This window comes from Galleria mellonella, unplaced genomic scaffold (assembly GCF_026898425.1).
Source record: "Galleria mellonella isolate WM207_F2 unplaced genomic scaffold, CSIRO_AGI_GalMel_v1 utg64, whole genome shotgun sequence".
Classification (NCBI taxonomy): Eukaryota; Metazoa; Arthropoda; class Insecta; order Lepidoptera; family Pyralidae; genus Galleria; species Galleria mellonella.
This window is the reverse complement of record NW_026442133.1, coordinates 795,399-800,218: the sequence shown is the minus strand read 5'-3', so window position 1 is coordinate 800,218 and position 4,820 is coordinate 795,399. Positions and strand designations below refer to the sequence as shown.

The 4,820-nt window shown below is 34.2% G+C and overlaps 1 protein-coding gene across 1 annotated transcript; it reads right to left on the bottom strand.

The window, feature by feature from the left end:
- Positions 1 to 325: 325 nt before the first annotated feature.
- Positions 326 to 1,069, bottom strand: LOC113512647 (histidine-rich glycoprotein-like). Its single transcript, XM_026896564.2, has one exon. It carries the CDS (start codon positions 1,067 to 1,069, stop codon positions 341 to 343), a length of 729 nt encoding a protein of 242 aa, XP_026752365.1. The 3' UTR covers positions 326 to 340.
- Between the last annotated feature and the right edge of the window lie 3,751 nt (positions 1,070 to 4,820).

The window sequence follows — 4,820 nt, the reverse complement described above, 5'->3', positions numbered from 1 at the left end:
AAACTGTTTTAGTAGTTTAGTTTTCAAATCACAACAACAGAGTATGCCACAATTGAAATCAGGTTTTTATAAAGAACCGTCTTAATTAAGGTTTGATTAAGGTTCTTTTTATGGGAAAAATTGATTTAAGAATATCATTTGTTATATATTATTTTATATATTTTCCTACTTAGAATGCTTAAAAGGGGAAAAATATAGATGCATGACAGCTAAAGAAGTTCAATAAAATAAAAATAATTTATTTTAATTTTTCAGTAACAACTATTATTTTTATACTTACATAAAAAACTAATAAAAACCCGTAACAAGTAATATATCACAGCTGTACTTTGGATGGAGATCAGTGTTTCCCATGATGGAAACCCCATTCTTTATGGTCGTGATGACCGCCCTTCTTGCCATGGTCATGATGGTGATGATGATGCTCCTCATGACCGTGATGACCCTTGTGACCTTTATGATCCTCATCGTAATGATGCTTGTCATGATGACCATGTTTGCCATGATGATGCTCATGATGGCCGTGCTCGTGGTGACCGCCCTTCTTATGATGGCCTCCTTTCTTATCATGGTGTCCCTCATGATGCCCGTGTTTGTGATGCTTGCCTTCGTGATGATGATCATCGTAGAAGTGGTGATCCTTATGATAGTGGTCCTTATGATACTTCTTGTGGTAGCCATCTGTCTTCTCTCCCTTATCGTGGTGTTTATGATGCCCATGCTTGCCACCTTTGTGATGATGTCCATGCTCGTGGTGATGACCGTGATGATCGTGTTCATCGTGGTGTTTTTTGTGGCCTCCACCGTGCTCGTGATGGTGTCCTTCATGGTGGTGTTTCCCATGGTGTCCATGTTCACCTTTGTGGTGATGATGATGCCCTTTATGTCCTTTATGGCCCTTCTCCCCGTGCTCATGGTGGTGATGCGCATGATGCTCGTGACCGCCACCTTCTTCGTGGTGATGACTCTTCCCGCTGGCAGCTGCCACCAGGTCCTTCTCTTCTTCCCCTAACTCCCTCGCCCATGCTACCACGAGGCATGTTAGAGCAAATGCTATCACCAACCTCATATTTCCGATTGTGATCAGATGTTGCACTATCTTGTATTTATAGTTGTCTCTAGAAAGTGTTCCGCAATGCGCCCGCGCATGCGCAAGCGTTCAAGGACAAGTTCGTGGTGTTGCCGTCCGTTGAAGCGTTACCGTTGCAATTGTACTGGACGGTCGGTTTGCAGTGAAATGCACCAGCTTTTGTTATGACAACAATATTGTTATTTTAATTAGTATATTTCGTGTATTATTCTGTGACAAAATGGAATAAATTCATCTGTCTAATTACATATTTTCTTGTGGTAGTGGGCAGTGTTTTTAAGTCTCATTCGTGACCTGTTTGTTTGGGAATAAATTCTGGCGCCACATGCTGCATCGTATGTAACATCGTCATATCAGCAGTTAACTGTACACATATTAACGTAAAAATTATATAATTTATACAATTAAGAATTATATGTCAGTAATATAAAACCCTTCTGATATAAAGCTAAAATGTTTATATGTTAATATCATGGATATTCAAGCCATTTTAATTATTTTGTAATGCAATAAATAATTAAAATTTATAAATTATGATTTCTTAAATATTATTACATATAATTACAAATAAAAAATACAAATATACAATACAAACTGATAGTTAACTTAGTGCAAAGTGCTAATTGTCAGCTATAGATATAAACAACTGAATTGAGGTTACAGGATACAATATACTCGTATAGTCATAGAAAATCCATGGTAATCCCTCATGCTTTATTATTCATCATCATACGTTCACATTATTGTAGCCCATATAAAAACTGGGTATCTGTTCAGTGGATTCTAATCCTTACTAATATCTTATTTATAACACATATTCGTAAAGCATTCAGTCGAGCATTTTCGATCCAATCTTACGTGTTGTAAGGTAAAAGGGTATTACGAGTACTAGATACATTAAAATATAATTAAGTTAATTTTTTATATGTTTATTATCCCTTAATTTTAGTATGTATCTATATCAACAATTATTAATACCGCATTCAAGTATACTGACATTTCCCTATGGTTGACTAGGAGAGAATGCTTTTAGCATTAAGTCCGCCATGTACACATATATATATATATATATATATACTAATGAATAAATAAATAATGGTTTATTTATAATATCTATAAAATTTATATACAAGTGTTATTTGGAACAGAAGAGAACATAGGCTACATTTTATCCCGATCACGAGGACGAAGTCTCGAGTAAATGCTAGTAGATAATATATCTTAAAACAATACCAAATACAGTTGAAATTCAAACGACCAAAAGCACATTGTGTCCATTTGCGAATGGCATATTCATTTTGACACACCACCAGATTGTCCATAGAAAATATTTTCCATCTAGACAATATTTCCCTGTGATGCATAAAAGAACAATCTGCATCGCCCTGTCGAAATTTAATCAAAACAACAATAGAGATTGTCCGCAGTCGGTCCCTGCCTGGAGTTGTATTATGGAATGACCGCGCCCGGGATTATTTTGTATTTCGGAATTAAAAACTATCTATGAAAAGATAACCGTATTTTATTTCATTGTATAAATTTTAGCAGATATTCATTTAAGTGTTATTGCTAAACTATATAATTAGGGGCAATCTGTAATTTTAAAGAATGTAAACAAATGATCAGGGTATATAAAATTAATACGAAATCAACATGGGATTGAAAAGAATGAATAAAAACATCAAAATATAGTCTAACAATATTTATTCTTGACATGGAATTACTACGCGTACAAAATCAGTATTAATTACTATTCCTATAATAGTCAATCGACGGTAAAATAAAAAGAATTCCAGAATACAGCCACTCTCAGATTAATTTGGTCTGTTATCAATGCTCTTCATCGTTAGAGATTCAGTCAGCCATATATATATCTTCGTAAAGAAAATCAACAGTAAAAATAGAAGTAGTTCCAGAATAATTCCGTTAACAAGGAGGATTTTATCTGACGACCCATTTGAGCCCGGCATAAACTAACGGTGAGCAAATAAATAGAGTTATTATTTTAATTCCTAAAAAGGTTTTTTTTTATACAACTTAGAATGGCAAACAAGCTGACGGCCCATCTGATGGAAAGTGGTAACCGTCGCCTATAGACATGAGCAGTACCATGGACATAACAGAGTGTACTGTTTCGCCCATGCGTTGCCATTCCTGAGGACTCAGGTGTTATTCCTCTGTACCCTGTAAATACACGCTATATCCCATCCTTTAAACCGAAATACAGCCATGAAAACACAACTGCTTCATGGTAGAAACACGAATGCGATAGAGGTACCCAAGCAATCGACTTTTTTACAAAGTCTCCCTCTGGTATTTAAAGATGATACGTTAACTATCGCCATTATAGTAAATATTCCGCATGTCTCATATCCCCGATCACATTAAAATCCAACGTGATAAGGGGCAAGCCTACACATCTTAGTCTCTGAGATAATTTTTTTGTTTTTCTATCCACATATAATCTGTACCAATTTAAGGCAAATGTGAATAGACTATTCGTGGACTTACGAGTCCCATCTTAGACCAAATCATTACTTTCTATCAGGTGAGATCGTGATCAATCGCAAGACTCTTCAATAGTAAAAAAAATTGTTTGGTTGTATTTTACAATTGTGTTCTACAAAAAAACTTAATTTAATCGTCGCAAAATCAATAATTTTAATTTAAAAACTAAACTGCTGAACTGATTTTGATATTTCCATGAGGCCAATCTGAAAGTATATTCTTTTAGATTTATAAAAATAATTTTCGAAATCTGTTTATAAGTAATTACCTTACCTTACCTTTTTTTTAGTTGGTTGATAAATATTCATCATTACTAGAGAATCAGTATTCTTAAAGTATTAATTGACGATGAATATACAAATGGTTCCAAAATATAGACGGTCACAAAGACGATTTCATCCGACGACCTATCCGAATCCGGCATGAACTTCCACTGGGCATATAAAAATAAATATCTAAGAACGTAGTAGTGGACGAGCCTACCGTTATCGTTCAGATTAATTTGATTTGTTACAGGCGTTTTTAATCACTGGCGAATTAGTCGGGCATGTTTTATATTTCGATTCAAAAATTCACTTGTGTTTTCTAAAGTGCCCATTGACAGTAAAAGTACGAAGGGTTCCAGAATACGGCCGTTCACAAAGAGGATTTCATCCGACGACCCATTCGAGCCCGGCATGAACTTCCGCTGGGCAAATATTTTTGAAGATCTCAACTAGGTTTGTATTCTTAACTAGCAGTGAAAAGGTACGTTATTTATATAGTTGAGCCTTTCTAACGACTGTGTAATTGTTTGTGGATTTAGTTAATTGTGGATTTATTATGTAGGGAGCGAATGGCCTGTGTTTATCAAGATTGATGTCTAGAAAGCTTAGCGAATTAGCTATTATTAGATGCCACTTCGACTACGTGATAACTACATTTTGGAGAGTGGAATACATGGAAACTATTGGACATTAGTACCATAGATAATGTAAAGAGTGGACAGATTAATAATTCAAGCTTATATTTTCGCAACAAACATATTATTAATAATCTTTATTATTTATTTAACAGTAATAATTTCCATCATTATTCATTTTAAATATATATATATATATATATATATATATATATATATATATATATATATATATATATATATATATACGAGGGAAAGATAAAAAGTTCTTGGCCTGACAATGAAATACTGCGATTTTCACTACAAAAAATATTTTTACCC

Bases quoted from the DNA above. Each gene is read 5' to 3' on its own strand.
- LOC113512647 (XM_026896564.2), bottom strand. From the start codon at position 1,069: ATGAGGTTGGTGATAGCATTTGCTCTAACATGCCTCGTGGTAGCATGG.